This window comes from Vicia villosa, linkage group LG3 (assembly GCF_029867415.1).
Source record: "Vicia villosa cultivar HV-30 ecotype Madison, WI linkage group LG3, Vvil1.0, whole genome shotgun sequence".
In the NCBI taxonomy this organism is placed as follows: Eukaryota; Viridiplantae; Streptophyta; class Magnoliopsida; order Fabales; family Fabaceae; genus Vicia; species Vicia villosa.
In genome coordinates this window covers 52,105,141-52,120,578 of record NC_081182.1, presented here as the reverse complement: position 1 = coordinate 52,120,578, position 15,438 = coordinate 52,105,141, and the positions used below count along the sequence as shown (strand labels likewise).

At 37.5% G+C, this 15,438-nt stretch overlaps 2 protein-coding genes across 2 annotated transcripts; both read right to left on the bottom strand.

Annotated features, from left to right (window-relative positions):
- Positions 1 to 2,278: 2,278 nt before the first annotated feature.
- LOC131661406 (uncharacterized) lies at positions 2,279 to 3,233 on the bottom strand. Its single transcript, XM_058930944.1, has one exon. The coding sequence runs from the start codon at positions 3,073 to 3,075 to the stop codon at positions 2,584 to 2,586; it is 492 nt and encodes a 163-aa protein (XP_058786927.1). The 5' UTR covers positions 3,076 to 3,233; the 3' UTR covers positions 2,279 to 2,583.
- Positions 3,234 to 4,202: 969 nt separating this feature from the next.
- Positions 4,203 to 14,531, bottom strand: LOC131661405 (replication factor C subunit 2). The gene is made up of 11 exons (XM_058930943.1): positions 14,386 to 14,531; positions 14,137 to 14,295; positions 13,932 to 14,054; positions 13,776 to 13,845; positions 13,605 to 13,678; positions 12,498 to 12,618; positions 12,323 to 12,385; positions 5,966 to 6,025; positions 5,218 to 5,343; positions 5,038 to 5,121; positions 4,203 to 4,564 (listed from the first exon to the last, which is right to left on the bottom strand). Exons 1-11 carry the CDS (start codon positions 14,427 to 14,429, stop codon positions 4,460 to 4,462), a joined length of 1,029 nt encoding a protein of 342 aa, XP_058786926.1. The 5' UTR covers positions 14,430 to 14,531; the 3' UTR covers positions 4,203 to 4,459.
- Between the last annotated feature and the right edge of the window lie 907 nt (positions 14,532 to 15,438).

The window sequence follows — 15,438 nt, the reverse complement described above, 5'->3', positions numbered from 1 at the left end:
ATGGATTTTTGTTGAATATTTCCCATAGATGGCACCAATGATCTTGTAAAGATCGACGAGGTTCACAAATAAAGGGTACTCAAAACTAATAGTGAGCTCTAGTTTTCTAAATGTGCTTTGGTGATCTGTTCTGCGGGTACTTGCAAACACTCTTACACTAAATTCTATAATGATTGAAAGTGAGAGATATTTACGATTAGAAAATTATGTACCTGAACATAGGGGGTCTTCCTTAGCTCCTTATAGTAGGATTCTATGGTTTAAATTTCAAGAACCTTTTCCTTGAGGATACTTGTCTCATGGGATAAATTCCCTGAGATTTTTCCTTGCATTGATCTGACGGTCTTTGTTGCTTCGTGAGCTTTTTGGTTTTCGTTTTTTTGTTTCACACTTTATTAGGCCATTATCATATATGTGGCATCCCGGATCGGAACATATTCTATAGTTTGAACCATTACTGGGAATTTTTTAGGCATAGTCAGGGTTATATAATTTGAACCAATTTAAGGGGTTTTTAGCATAGTCTGGATTCTATAATATGAACCTATGTTTGTATTTTTTTGGCATAGTATAGATTTTATAATATGTGTATTTTCCGGTAAGAAATCTTCTTCTCAAAGGATAATACAGTCATGTTACGGTCGTCATAATTCTGAGTATTTGTCCCGTCTTTGTTGTTTGGTTGATTTTGAGGGACAAGGTGTCTGCAAACACTCTGACGTCTAAGTCACTGGTTGTCAAATATGAAAGGTATAAAATTTTAAGGAATTTTTTGTACCTTTATTTAATGTATGTAGTCCTTTATATAAGGGCATATTAGATTTTTTTTTACTACCAGTGTTCCTTAGCTTCAATCATAGTCGTGCGAGCAGACAGATGTTAGTATACGACTCGTTATGTAATCTGACAGCTCTTCTTTGTTTCCTACCAGGATTAGGTGTTTTCTATGGTAGGTTTATGCTTGCTCCACGGGTCTTAGAACCTTCTGCTTGCCAACCATGAAGATAATTTTTCCTCTTAATTCATCATCCTAACATCACGCTATCATAAATATCTTTACTTTTTGGCCTTCATGATTGTATCGAACCCCTTTTCATTGAGCCAAATTTAGGGTTGAGACTGGGTAGGTACAATACGAAAGGTCATTGGATTTTTTTGTATGGTCTAATTTGCACTAACACTTTTTGTGGGTAATGAAATTGTATAAAATGGCGGGTGTTTGGTTCATTTACCGTTCACGTCATAAAAACAATGAACTCCTACATAGATGCTTACTACAACAATGAGACTTGTCCCCGTTTGTTTAAGATCAATGTCGATGTTACACCGTCTAACATGAAGCACTAACTTGACCAAATGAATTTTTGTCTCAACCACCACGACACGAGAAGGATGGTCAGTATTGAGTATTGGCGTTCGTCGATTGGCGTTCGTCAATTGACGATGAAAGACATGTTCACTTAACCAACATGCAACTACAAAACAATGATGATGTGAGAACCATTTGCTTAATATGTGGTCAGTATTGTTCACTGGAGCCAATCGACTTAGACGACATCCTAATCTAATTTGTTGATGTTATATGTTCAAGTATAATTCGTCACATGATGTTTAAAGAGGTCATGGCATGCATAATTGAGTTTAGTGAAGAAGTAACTAGTGTGTCTTATCTATGATCGTCTTTGTATTTAATTAATGTTTTTAATTATTTACGATTTGTTGGTGTTTGACGTGTAACAAGTTGAATTTCATGTGTTTTCGGGTTGACCAAAATAGTCTCGCATTGCTTGAAAATCAATACTAAGAGTATTTTATATATAATACGCATACTTCTCAACCCAGTAAAATAGTTTTTCTAAAATAAAACCCACGAGAATTCTCACACCAAAAAACAAACAATATTTCATTCAAAATTTGAATGACATTTTTGTCAATTGCATGAAATTTTAAAAGGTTTTAAGGGATGTAAAAAGAAAAACTCACGGATTGCATGCAGCATGTTTGCAATTTGAGTCACTTTGCGAGTTGTTGTCCACAGTCCACCAAAGTCGTCTATTTAAGAGAATCTATTCATGTATCCATTCAAGAGAAACTGCATGACCTCCCATTCATGTGTCAAAACCAAATATTAATCCGTGCAAACAAATTAAATTTGAAGATAATTTTTTGTTATGACGAGATAAACACTAATTTAAAGTTTGATTTAAGAAAAATGATTACCAGTAAGAAAGTGGAAAAACAAGAAAAGGAAGAATAGATTCTAACCATCTATTATCACAACAACCATATGATCCCTATTAAAAAGGAAGTTAAATTTAAAATTAATTTAAAATTTACCACTAAAATAGTGACACATACTCATTTTTACATTTCTTCTTCAAATTACTTCGTACTAAATAGGACTACTCTTAATTTAAACACCAACAAAAACAAAAGTCTCTCTAATATAAGCACCTGAGCCATGAACCCGGGGGTATGTATGTGGCTATAATAGTTTTCCAAATATATTATTCAACTACGATTTCTTTATCTTTTACCTACAAACTCTCACAAAAATATACACTTAAAAACCAAACTATTATTTCAGAAAAGCCCGAACCCGGCCCATTCAACATCACCAACGAGCTGCGGCGACGACGCGACAGAAGACGACACCGTGGAAGGCCGGAACGGCGAGGGTGATTTAGTCGACAACAAAGACCACCGACTAATCGTATCCACCTCCGATGTATAATCGGGCTCCACCACTCTCTTCGGAACCGTCTTCTTGCTCCGTAAACGCTTCAGGAAAGGCGAGAAGAAACAACCGGAAGAGGTCACTATCTCAGGTTGGGAAAGGAGCGGCCGTTCAAATCTCCATCTATTAGAACGGACCTTAGAGTTTGACCGGAAGGATCGTGTTCGGGGCTCCACCGGAGATAACTTGTAGGACCCGAGTTGCGGCGGTGGTTTGAGCCTGAATGAGGGAGATTCCGGGTTGTGATGATGGTGGGGAATGGGGAGTCCGGGTTTGATTTCCCATTTGAATGGAACTGCTCCTGGCTTCTTGAACGAATCATCTTCCATTACAACCATTGTTTTCAATTTGATTTTTATTATTCTAAAACTAAACGTTCCATATATAAGAGAGTGAGTGCTTGTAACAAATACTGTAACAGGGTGACACTGATAACAAGTAATGAGTTCCGGTGCTGGCGGCAATTTTGTGGGGCCGCACTCGATGATTTGAGTAACTGATTTTGTTTCTGTTTTTTTTTTCTTGTATTTTTCTAGGCCAATTTTGTTTTGTTGTCTTATTTGCTTATTTTCCATGTGACTAAGCTTAATATTTTAGACTTTTTGGTATCAATCAAATTTCAATATTCAAACATCAATTAAGAATTTAGTATATGGACGGTCACGGACCTACTCTTTTAGCTACATTCTTGTCAGGATTTGAATGAATGAAATAAACAATAACATATGAATGAGTTACCTTTCCTACATCAGTGGGCGTAATTTCGATTGTTTATAGTCTCAATATTTGTCTTTAATGATCTCAAAAGTCCTCGTTTAAGAGTGCTACTCATATTTGAGACTTGATGGTGAGTTATTGGTGTATAGGACGCAAGATATGCTGCTCGTATTTGAAAACACTATTGGGCACTAGCTGAAATTAATTTAATTGCTTGTTATGAGTAATGGTAATTTACTATTTGATGATCAATGACTTGTAACAATATTACCAAGCAAGATTAATGTTAATCACCAATCGTTAGTTGGTTCAGTGGTGATTGGCGCTGAACTTGGTAGGGAGAACCACGGTTCGATCCCCCGCAACTGCGATCGGGAGGGGGCTGGAACCACTTGATGCCAGAACTGACCCCCACCAAAAAAAAAAAAAAATGTTAATCAAATAACTTTCTTCATGGGGTAAAAGTGCTGACAGTTATCATTTAGAGTAATTACAGCTTCCTGATCATAATAAACTTCGGCGTGTTTATTATTTTCTTAGTTCTGACCCTACAGCAACTTAGAAGCTTGTTAAAAAAGTTATGAAATCATGTTTCAGGAATAGTACACAAACATTTTAAATTTGTATTATGGAAGTAAAAAGTACAGTAACAATGTAAATTCAAACAGATGCATCATTTGAATAAAGGAATATATCAAATGATTTGCAGCTAATTTTAAAAATTCAAATTTTCCACCATTTCTGTTCTAGAATGGAAGCGAGAAAGGGCTTGAAAAGGAAAGAGATACATAATCAATTTTAAGAAATTAATTCATTCGAAATTAATCTTTGCCACCATGAATTAAACATGGACTATAACTGTTTCACGTCCTATGCTAGTACTAAAATACTTGCTCGGTACAGGACAAGTTACTGAGCATAACTACCATGGTTGAAATCCTTGAAATTGAATTCTACACAAATAGCAAGTTAACAACGGCCACCAACATGGTGAATATCTAATAGTTAACCCTCATAAGCAAATCCTTCTGGCATGTTACATAAAGCCTGTATTGTAATGCTGACAACACCAAGAAGCTGCAGGTATTCATCAGCACCATCAACTAGGCACTGCAATTCCACAAGAAATAAGTAAGAACCGAACCCAACTTGATGAGCATAGTAAAAAATAATAATTTTCCAAACATTAGTTACTTATAATCTCAATATTTAATTTTCAATTTCACATTTTATGCTGATTTTTCCCATTCAAGTCTCCATTCTATTTCTTCTCTAATTTCTCAATGTGTCTTGAAATTTGCTTTCTTCCTAAATCTGAACTATTTCACTCTTATATATGTGTCATTCTTAACATCTCTCATTGTAGATTTTAAATTTGAATTCTTTCTAACTTTATAATTTTAACTTCTTTTACTCAATCCATAACTTTAATATTTTACATGAACTAATTTTGCATACATCCCCTAACTATTTGTAATAATTTACTTTCAACTATTTGAAGTTAAAAACCATATGTAGGAACAAGAGAAGGAAAAAGGGTTGAGGTTAGTGTAGATATTAATTCCTAAAGTGTCATAAGTAACCTTATCTGCTTCACCCAGCTTCTTGGATATTCTGGCCTTCTGTTCATCAGATATGTCATTTTCTTCAACAATAGCCTCAAACAACTGAAGGAAAAAGAATCAGTTATTTTGTTGAAGACTTAATTGGGTAAGTACAGTTATCAACAAAAGAACTTCCCACAGAAACTGGCAAAACAAGACCTGAGTTAGCATCTGAGAGACAGGGTACCCCTCTGCAATGAAATTGTTGACTTCCTTGTTGGCTAAATCAAAATTACCACTTTTGCATGCTTTAAGAAGTGCCTCAACAACCTCTGCTGGAACAATCTGAAAGATAAAGATTTAAGATATACAGGATAAGCAAGAAGAGAGAAAAAGAGAGGTTTTCCCACACAACCAATCAAATTTGCAAGATGGTAAACAGCAAGATTAGATACCACAAAGGAAGCATAAGGTAATAGACAACATCCAATGTTCCATACAATGACATACAGGCTGCAAATTTTGTGAACTCATGCCATGGCACAACATTATAACAAACAGTGAAATAACTATTAATCCATGTTTTTCATATATAAAAACCAGGAAGGAAAATATTTACAATAAAAAAAGACACTGGCAACACACGCCCTTTCTCCTACAGCCAATAATTATGCCAATAATAATGCTAGCAACAAACTCTTTGACACACATTTTTTTAACACACTCTCGGATTGGTTAAAATTCACATGGACCCCACCAAATTTATATGGGACCCGTGTGAGTTTTAACCGATCAAAGAGAGTGTGTTGCTAGCACTCCTTTTATGCCAATCATTAAATCTGAGTGTAGCGTGTATCATTAGACAAGCAAATAGCATCAATGATAATGAGTATGACCTCAAAATGCATATATTGTTTTCTTTAAAATAGAAACAAAACAAACCACAGGAGTTGGTGTGAGAACCTACCCCAGACACAGAAATCAGGTCCTTCGATGAGATGGAAGATCCAAATAAGCGAGCAGCAGACTGCAACATTAATCCCGCATTAGTCAAAATAATAAGTAAAAAAGATATATGTGCAAATGCAGTGTTCAAAAGCTTGGTCATTGTTTTTGTTCTAGAAGGAATTGATCGGCACAAACTCTGTTAGAAACCCAACAAAACACAAACAGAAATATTAAGAGAAAAAGGAACAACACACAGAAAAGAATGATTGTTTTATTATGTGATGAAAAAAGGGAAATACAGAGAGGGAAATGACCCTAGATCTGACACAGAGCAAGCTCCTTTAGGGGGCTAGAGCCTCCTAATCATGACTAAGCAACAAAGTATTTTCCAAGGTAATCCTCTCAACCTCTCTTCCATTCCTTATATTGTGGAAACGTACAATCATTCTCTCTCTGCCTTTCTAACAGAATTCCTACTCTTTCCCCTTTTTGCCCCTTCTAGAATATACTCTCCACACCTTGGGCCCATTGGACTGATTATAAACCATAACCTCATTTGATTCATCTCCTGTCACGTGGTCTCTATCAATACTCCCTTCTGAAACTTCAACCTTGTCCTCAAGGTGAAATGTCGGAAACTGACTTCTAATTGTCACAACATCTTCCCATGTTGCTTCATCCGCGTTCTGACCCTTCCACTGTACCAGCCACTGTTGCACTTCTTCGCCTTGTTTTGTTACTTTCCTGGACACTAGCACCTTGTCCGGTTCTGGGATAATTGGTTCTTCACCTTCCAATTGGTCCGGCAAGTTCTCTTCACCTTGATAATTTCCTACAGCCTTCTTAAGCAACGACACATGGAAAACGGGATGAATTTTCGACCCTTCGGGTAACTTTAACTTGTATGCTACAGCCCCAACTCTATCAATCACCGGATATGGACCAAAATACCGTGCTGCTAACTTGGCATGAATACGGGAAACCACAGATTGTTGTCTATGTGCCCTCAATTTAACAAACACCCATTCCCCAATTTCAAAGGATTTATCAACTCTGTTAGCATCTGCCTGTGCTTTCATTCTACTTTGCGCCCTTAGCAACTGTTCTCGCAATTGCCGCAATGCTTCATCTCTGTCCTGTAATTCCCGTGAAACAGCTTCAACACGTGTCTCACCAACTCCCCAACGAACCACAACCGGTGCCTTCCTTCCATATACAACCTCGAAAGGGGTCTGTTGGGTTGCAGAATGATAAGTGGTATTGAACCAAAATTCTGCCCATGAAATCCAATTCATCCCCACCTTCGGTTGATCAGCAGCAAAACAACGAAGATAGGTTTCGAGACAACGATTGACTACCTCGGTCTGTCCATCGGACTCGGGGTGATAGGCTGAGCTAAACTTCAAATGTGTTCCCTGTAATTTGAATAGCTCTCTCCAAAAATGACTCATGAATATAGGGTCCCGATCGCTCACAATTGACATAGGGATGCCGTGCAACCTAATAATTTCCTTGACAAATATCTCCGCCAAACTTCGGGCCGTATACGGGTGTTTGAGGGGCACAAAGTGGGAGTACTTAGATAGTCTATCTACGACCACCATCACCGCTTCATAACCTTTGGATTTCGGTAACCCTGTTATGAAGTCCATTGACAAGTCTTCCCACACATTCATTGGGACTGGTAAGGGCTGAAGAAGACCCCCTGGAGATGCTGCTACATATTTCTGTCTCTGACAAGTGTCACACTCTTTAACAAATTCTTGAACAGTATTTTTCATTCCCGGCCAATATACGTTAGCAGCTATTCTCCGGTACGTTCTCAGGAATCCTGAATGCCCTCCCTGAGGTGAACTATGAAATTCCTTCAGCATCCTTGGAATCAACGCAGATTGTGATGACAGAACCAACCTCCCTTTGTATATTAATTGGCCATGTTGTATACTGTACTCTGGATGTGATGCTGGATCCCCAGATAACTCTTGCCAAACTTTTCTTAACTTTTCATCAGCCTGTATCTCATGTTGCACCTGCTGCAACTCTTCCCAAAAAGGATAAGACACAATATTGTTAAATTCACCTTCCTCTTGAATTCGTGATAAGGCATCTGCTCCTTGATTCAATCTCCCCGGTTTGTAACGCATGTCAAAATTAAACCCCAGCAACTTGGCTACCAAGTTTTGTTGTTCACCAGTTATGATTTTTTGTTGTAACAAATCCTTAAGGCTTCGTTGATCAGTCAACACCACAAATTTCCTTCCCAATAAGTAGGGCCTCCAGTGTTGGATAGCTAGAACACACGCCATCAGTTCTTTCTCATATGCTGATTTTGCCAAGTTCCTCACCCCTAGAGCCTTACTAAAGTAAGCAATAGGATTCTTACCTTGTCTCAAAATAGCCCCAACACCAGTTCCCGAAGCATCACACTCAATAACAAATTCTTTCTCAAAGTCAGGCAAAGCTAGCACCGGTGCTTCTATCAATTTCTTCTTCAACAATTCAAAAGCCTGTTGTGCCTCTCGTCCCCAACCAAATGCATCCTTCTTGGTCAATTCAGTTAAAGGCTTGGCTATTTTTCCATAATCACGAATGAATTTTCTATAATAGCCGGTTAATCCCAAAAATCCTCTCACCCCTTTCACATTTTTTGGTATCGGCCACTGCACCACACTACTATACTTGTTAGGATCCACAGCAACTCCTTCTTCAGATATCATGTGCCCTAAGTATTCTATCTTGCTTTGCCCAAATTGGCATTTCTTCCGGTTAGCCTTCAGACCATGTGTTTGCAGGATGTGAAAAACTTGACTCAATTGATTCATATGTTGCTGCCAGTCTTGGCTATATATTAAAATATCATCGAAAAACACCAACACCCCTTTTCTCAGCATTGGTCTAAACACTTCATTCATAAGTCCTTGAAACGTTGATGGAGCATTCATCAATCCGAACGGCATAACTAAAAATTCATAATGCCCTTCGTGTGTTCGAAACGCCGTCTTGTGCACATCCTCACTCTTTACTCTAACTTGGTGATAGCCAGATTTTAAATCCAATTTGGAGAAATATCGCGCGCCGTGTAATTCATCTAACAACTCTTCAATCACCGGAATAGGGAATTTATCCGGAATGGTCACCTTGTTAAGAGCACGATAGTCTACACACATCCGCCATGTGTGATCCTTCTTCACAAGTATGACGGGACTGGAATAGGCACTTGAGCTGTGTCGAATGATTCCGGTTTCTAGCATCTCTTGAATTTGTCTTTCTATTTCATTTTTATGAAGGTGGGGGTAGCGATAAGGTCTTACATTGACGGGACCTTCTCCTTCACGAATGTTAATCGCATGTTCCCTCCCCCGTTTAGGAGGTAACCCAACCACCTCTTCAAACACACTGTCATAAAGTGTCAACACCTTCTGTAACTCCTTTTGTTGATGTAAAGATAATGAAGCTTCTGTCATGTTTTGTTGATCCTTATTCATGGACCACAACACTCCTTCATTCTTGCCTCTACTCCTGCTCAATAAGCTTTGTAGCGCTTCCTCCCTATCAACCTTTCTCCTTAGCCCTTGCAACGTAACCCACTTTCCTCCACTCCAAAAATGCATAGTTTGTTTATCCCAATTGACGATTGTGTCGCCAAGAGTCTTCAACCATTCAACTCCCAAGATTAAGTCAGGACCTCCTAATTCAAACAAATGTGGTGTGCATTCAATCTTCACTTCTCCCATCTCTACTTCCACGCTCTTGCAACGCCCTCTTGTCATGGTTTGGAACCCATCTCCTAATTTGACCGACATATCAGGTGTGTCCACAATCTCCCAACCCATTCTTCGCACTAGTTTTTGATCAATAAAGTTATGTGTCGCTCCGCTGTCAATTAAAATTAAAACCGGCATGCCTTGAATCTTGCCTTGAAACTTAATTGTTTGAGGTTGCTCACGGCTGGGTGTGATGAAGTTATTCAAGCTCATTACGCTCATCTCTCCATCAGTGTCGACATCTTCCTTTTCATTTATTTCCACCGCCAAAATATTTCCTTCTCTTAAATCTTCATGCTCTTCTACTATTAACACCCTCAGCTGCTTGTCTGGGCATTGATGCATTGGGTGAAAGGGCCCACCACATTTAAAGCACAATCCATTTTGTTTCCTTTCCAATAACTGTGGGTATGTGAGGTGTGAGAAACCTCTGTCTCGTGGCCCAGCTCTCCTTCCTTCATTTGGGCCCACTCTATCTCTCTTGGGTCCAACAGAATTTTTTGTACTGTTGCCTAGTTCACGTTCTTGGGCCCCTTTTACAAAAACCCAATCTGATCCTCTTTCACGACCCGCTCCACTACTGTTGGGCTTATAACCCGACCCATAAGATTTGGATCCCCGGTTATAGCTCAAACCCATCTCTCCCCTAACCTCCTTCTCTACCGCCCGTGAAACTTGGAGAAGTTTTGCCCGTGTCATACCACCCATCATCATCAAACTTCGTACCTTCCCACGGATTTCACTCTTCAAGCCATGTAAAAAGTACCCTTGGAATTGTTTGTCAGGTAATTTAGGGATTTGAGCAATTAAGTATTCGAAATCGGTGATGTATTCCTCAACGGTACCTTTCTGACGGAGTTCTGAGAGTTGTTCATAAACGTCACCGTCACCGTTTCCTCCATAACGTTCCAAGAGAGCACCCTTCAACCCTTCCCATGTTAACACCTCATCTTCATCTAGGAGAGAATTGAAGAAGTGAATCGTTGCGCCTTCCATACACAGTTGTGCCAAGTTCACCTTTACTTCCGGTGAGGTATCTTGCACCCGGAAATAGACTTCTGCTCGCGAGATCCACCCTGCTGGATCCTCGCCGTCAAACATCGGAAGTTCGACTTTCTTCACAGACTGACGAAACTCCGTCAACACATCCCCACGAAGATTGTTGATAACGGTGCCATGTGGTTCTCCCTTTTTCGTTCCTGCCGGCGAACCTTTAACAGAACCCATAGTCTCTCCGTCATCCAACGTCAACGTCTTACCCAGGCATTTCTCCAACATTGCTATCAAGTTAGCGTGATTGGTTGTCACCGTATTCTGCACTTCGTCTAGAGTTGATCGTACCTCCAAAATCTCACTCTCTAACATTTCGACCCTAGCTTCCATCTTCGTGAACGCCGGTAACGTCACCTTCTTAGGTGGCATTCACTGGCTCTGTCGTCGCAAATCCGGTAGGTCGGACCAATTTGTTAGAAACCCAACAAAACACAAACAGAAATATTAAGAGAAAAAGGAACAACACACAGAAAAGAATGATTGTTTTATTATGTGATGAAAAAAGGGAAATACAGAGAGGGAAATGACCCTAGATCTGACACAGAGCAAGCTCCTTTAGGGGGCTAGAGCCTCCTAATCATGACTAAGCAACAAAGTATTTTCCAAGGTAATCCTCTCAACCTCTCTTCCATTCCTTATATTGTGGAAACGTACAATCATTCTCTCTCTGCCTTTCTAACAGAATTCCTACTCTTTCCCCTTTTTGCCCCTTCTAGAATATACTCTCCACACCTTGGGCCCATTGGACTGATTATAAACCATAACCTCATTTGATTCATCTCCTGTCACGTGGTCTCTATCAAACTCAGTAAATGTAAGTCAAATCATTAAAAAAAATTAAATAAACAAACTCTTTAATGATACTAAAACTTCCTTGATTTAACTTGGTGATGGCAATATTTGTTCCAAGTTTCAACCATAATTCATAAGAATCTATGCCAACAAAATAGTTATGAACGTAAGGTGAAAGCAATTGGACATTTCTTTTGCAAGTATTTACAGATATATTGTACCAAGAATTTACAGAAAAGACGATTATTAAGGCAAAAACAGCAAGAATCCCATACTGGCTGGATGTGAACCTAGCAACCCCTCTTATTAGCCCAATATGTGAGTTCTCCAATTCACCATTATTCAGTTGAATTTCATTTTCAAATCAGCATTAGAAAAGCACAAATTTTAAAGCATACATTCCTACATTTATAGCAAATATGAAGTATCCACTGTAACAAATTTCCATTTACTTTAATTTTGAGCCAGCATTTGAAAACAAAAACAATGAGAACATACCTGGCTACAATTTAACAAATGTTACCCAAAAAATTATTTCTAGGTAATTTTACCATTGATAAAAGTTCCGTTAATTTCCTAATAAGTAACACACTTTAACCCAGTTAATCGTTAGTAGTTAGTTTGCCAGAGTCAAGCAGAGCATGTCAGAAGCATAGCCATTTAAAAGATGCACACATATGAGAAAAGCAACCATGTAAAAATATCAATAGAAGTAACATAACTTAAATGTCTGAAGACATACTATATTAATAAGGAAATATGCTCACCTGCAAGTATGTTATAGCCCGACGAAGATCTCCTTGAGAAATAGTACTTAGGGTTGAGAGACCCTACAGAAGATAATACACTTAAGATAACTCGTTATGTTGTAAACAAAACCATTACAGACAAAAGATCAAAACCATTAAAATAACACAGTTTTATATGCTCTAAGGCTCTTACCTCAGCGTCAAGGTAGATTCCTTCTTCTTTGCAGATGTACAATATTCGGCTGCTCATGATTTCTTCTGTCAGTGGCTTGAACCTGAACTTGGCACACCTAGAAGCAAGTGGTTCTATAATCCTACAAAATATGACAACCTTGTGTAAAACCAATATGGCACCTATCCTCAAAAAAACATGGACTCTACAATAAGGAAAAAAGACTACAATGTATTGTCTTAGTTTTATAACTTTCCTTCATTTAACATTCTTGTCAACATAAGAAAAACAAAGTATGCAATAGAGAAACTAGTACACAGGTTTAATTTATTCTAACAATGACAAAGAAGTACTACAAGAACCATAATTGATGAAGATAGTGTTAATCATGGTGAAATTACTTATAAAAAAGAAATTGGTACTACTTAGGTATTGTTTGGCCCGACTTTTTATCTACTTTTCTTCTCCTTATAAGGAGATGGAGGGCCAAACGCATTTTTTATGAAGCTCTTATGAAAAAAAGTAGCTTTTTTTAAAGACAAAAAATTGAGTAAAAGGAGCTTGTAAAAAAGGAGTTGAAACCAACTTTTTCGAAGCTTAAAACACGTGGCCGCGGTTCGAATCCCATTGGAAACACTTTTCTTTAAAAAAAAATGGCACTATTACAATAGACTGTAAGTTTTTCAATTTTTTCTATGGTTAATAACATCTAGAATTATATTTTATTTATTATTTTTTTCTTCTTCTTCTGTTTACATTATCATTTTTGTAGATGCTAGTATTGTCCAACTTGTTATTCATTTTGCATATTATATCTTGTTTTATTGTATAATGATTTTCAATAATAATTAATTTCTTATACTATACACTAAATTATATATGTTAATACAACAATTATATATATATATATTAAAAAACAACTTTTAAATTAAAAATAATTTTAAAGTTTAAAAAATAATCATAACCAAACAACTTTAACTTTATTTTAAAAGCTCTTATTTTTAACTTTAACTTTAAAGTAACTTTTAAGACTTAAAAAAGTTGGGCCAAACGAGCTCTTAAAAATGTGAAATTGATAACGATTAACGACAAAGAAATTGGCAAATGGCTTCATAGAAGACTATGTACCTGCTAATATAGTTGCATATAAAAAAGAACCTTGTAACCTTAGAGTAAGTTTCCATCGTACGCCTCAGTGCATTCTGTATCCAAATTATAGATAGCATAAAACCATTGCAAATTTACAGATCACACTAACCAACCCAAGTCCAGGATGAAAAACAGAGTAAACAAACATACCTGAGCATCTTCTGTCATCGAATCCGCCTCATCGAGAACAATTATCTTATACGGCGGACAAGGATAGCCACTGAAACATCATAAAAACCCAAAACATATACAAATCCCATAAGCAGAGAAGTGAGTAAAAAATAAGCAACAATGGATTTCACGTACTTCTTTTTCTGATTGGTACCGACAGCCACAGCCGCAAAATCCTTAATCTTAGTCCGAACAACATTAATACCACGATCATCACTAGCATTCAGTTCCAAAACCCTAGACTTATAAAGCTCGGGCCTATACAACATAACTATCACAAATTAGTCATCGAAATTGTTTATTATCTATGAATTCAAATTCACAAAACAGTAAAAAGTACCCGAAAAGCTGGTGAGCGATGGCGAGTGCGGTGGTGGTTTTTCCGGTGCCGGGAGGACCGTAGAAGAGCATGTGAGGGCAACTTCCGGTTTCGAGAGTGTTGGTGAGTACTCGGACTACTTCTTCTTGGTGAGCAACGTCTTTCACTTGCTTTGGGCGACTGAGAGAAATTGGAGAGACATTAGATAAGAGGAAAACGGAAATTAGAGAAAGAAAATTCAAATTGATTTGAAAAGAAAGTGGTTGTTACTATTTCTCGACCCAGGGTTGAGTGCTTTGGATGATTGGCGCCATCTTGATTCTTCTCTTCGATGTCACACACACAAACTCTGGTCTACTGTATTAGTTGGTGGTGTTTGTATAGGGCACCACCGTTTTCCCGCTTTGTTTGCCCTACAACGCAGCGTTTCATGTCAATAGCGATGAGTTTTTTTTTTTATCATCTTAATGGGCTGGACTGATATGATTCATTTCAATGAAATTGGGGATGATATTTGCACACGACTGAAGTGTTAAAACACTCCTCTCTTTCACTCATATGTTTGGCCATTGATAATTACATGTGAAAATATCTTTGTGTAAAAGGATAAAAGGTAACTCTGAATTAAGGTGGTGAACCAAGATTAACTATGTTTTAATTTATCTTTCTTTATCTCCTTATCATTAATCATTTATGATCTAACTTGAGTTTCATTTGAAATAGATTCTGAGAAGTTTAAATCGAAGAATACAATTCAAACCCTAGTTGAATTCTATGATGGCACAAAATGCCAAAAAAAATATTTTCTCTAAATCACTATTTAATTTTATCTATCTATTGTTCCCTCTTTATTGTGTTTTTCTCACATTCACCAATTAATCAATCAAATTATTTCATGCATTTTATATTTGTATCCTAATTTATTTTTAAGTATTTCTTAGTTTAGTAGTTCAACATTCACACATATCGTATTTAGTTATCTTTGGAGTAGTGAAAGTTCTTTAGTATAATCACTTGAAGACGGGAGAATAGTTGTTAAAAGCTATTAGTCAATTTTTGGCTAACTTTCAAAATTTGACAACAATAGTTTATGGTATATAATCGGGGCAGATCCTATGCATAGACAACCATGGGCTTAGCATATAACCTCAAATTTTAGGGGTCCATTTGAAAATAAATTTAAAAATTCTATGGTGTGTGTGTGTGTGTGTGTGTGTGTGTGTGTGTGTGAGAGAGAGAGAGAGAGAGAGAGAGAGAGAGAGACAAGGTGAATAGAAAATTCTATGGAGAATCAATGTCTCAAGTCACCGGGCTTCATGTGAT